The sequence below is a fragment of the Equus asinus genome, chromosome 20 (genome assembly GCF_041296235.1).
Source record: "Equus asinus isolate D_3611 breed Donkey chromosome 20, EquAss-T2T_v2, whole genome shotgun sequence".
NCBI lineage: Eukaryota > Metazoa > Chordata > Mammalia > Perissodactyla > Equidae > Equus > Equus asinus.
In genome coordinates, this window is record NC_091809.1 from 39,294,979 (window position 1) to 39,296,635 (window position 1,657).

The 1,657-nt window shown below is 42.6% G+C and overlaps 1 protein-coding gene across 1 annotated transcript; it reads left to right on the top strand.

Moving 5' to 3' along the window:
- The first annotated feature begins 481 nt into the window (after window positions 1-481).
- LOC106836008 (olfactory receptor 8B12-like) lies at window positions 482-1,432 on the top strand. The gene has a single exon (XM_014848618.2). It carries the CDS (start codon window positions 482-484, stop codon window positions 1,430-1,432), a length of 951 nt encoding a protein of 316 aa, XP_014704104.2.
- Window positions 1,433-1,657: the final 225 nt, after the last annotated feature.

Below are 1,657 nucleotides of genomic sequence, written 5' to 3' on the forward strand. Positions count from 1 at the left end.
AGAGGTCTTGTAGAAATGTGACCTAACCTTCTTGTTCTGACAGCAGTGACCCAGAGGTGGGAGCTCAGAGCAGAGTCTCAGAGACTTTGGCCATCAGGAGTCTCTCCAGGGAAGAGGACCATGTTTCACTGAAGAGAGGTAGGAGAGAGAAGGACATAGAAAATGTACTGCCTTAAAAATCTAAAGACATCTATCCATTTTTGGTATCCCTTTCTCTAAGCACAAGTTCTTGCTTTGGAGGCTTAGTTTAGTCTCATATTGTTCTCTGGAAGTGAAAGTCACTTGGGCTGTGAAGATAGATCCCTAGCAAAAAGTAACAACCTTCTTACCATACTAAAGTTCAAATCTCTCTGTGTGGATTTCATTCTAAAAATGGGGGGTGGAAACTTGGAGGGTGGTCATGGTGTTTCTTTCTGTCTAAGTGGTTCTCTTTTCTTATCCCTACAGACTGCCCCCCCTCACCCCCCATCTCCACAGGAGTATGGCAGCCAAGAACTCTTCAGTGACAGAGTTTATTCTACTAGGCTTAACAGACAAGCCAGGACTCCAGATACCTCTCTTCTTCCTGTTTCTAGGTTTCTATATGGTCATGGTGGTGGGGAACTTGGGCCTCATAATGCTGATTGGGTTGAACTCTAGCCTGCACACTCCCATGTACTTTTTCCTCTTCAACCTCTCCTTAATAGATTTCTGTTACTCCACCACCATCATCCCCCAAATGCTGAAGAGTTTTGCCTCAAAGCAGAACATTATCTTGCATGCAGAGTGTATGACTCAACTCTTTTTCTTATGCTTCTTTGCCATCTCTGAGTCCATCATCCTGTCAGCAATGGCCTATGACCGCTATGTTGCCATCTGTAAACCATTGGTGTACACGGTCACCATGTCTCCTGAGGTCTGTTTACGCCTCGTGTTAGGTGTGTATGTGATGGGGTTTTCAGGGGCATTGGCCCATACTGAAAATGTAGCAAGTCTAACCTTCTGTGCCAACAACCTTGTCAATCACTTCATGTGTGATGTCTTTCCTCTCCTTGAGGTCTCCTGCAACAGCACTTACATCAACGAGCTGGTGGTCTTCATATTTGTGACCATTGTCATTGGAATGTCCATCGTCACTATCTTCATCTCTTATGGTCTAATCCTCTCCAGCATTCTCCACATTCACTCCACTGAGGGTAGGTCTAAAGCCTTCAGTACATGCAGCTCCCACATAATCGTGGTCTGTCTTTTCTTTGGTTCTGGGGCTTTCATGTATCTCAAACCACCTTCCATTTTGCCCCTTGACCAAGGGAAAGTGTCCTCCCTGTTCTATACCATTGTGGTGCCCATGTTAAACCCATTGATCTACAGTTTGAGGAACAAGGATGTCAAAGTTGCACTGAGGAAATCCTTGGGAAGAAAAATATTTTCTCGAGAAATAAGTAGTATTTGAGAAAGAAGATACAATGATACAATGCTTTGTTTATTCGTGTGTGTGTTTTCAATGAGGGATCCAAGTTCTAGGTTTTTTTCTCTCTTGTATAGAAAGAGAATCTTAATTCTTTATGTTGGATGAATTTTTAGTGCAGTTTTATATTCCCCATCCATTGACCCACCTTGACTATTACAAGATTATTTTATGCAATTTTTTTTCTACAATCATAGGTGATTTAATGTT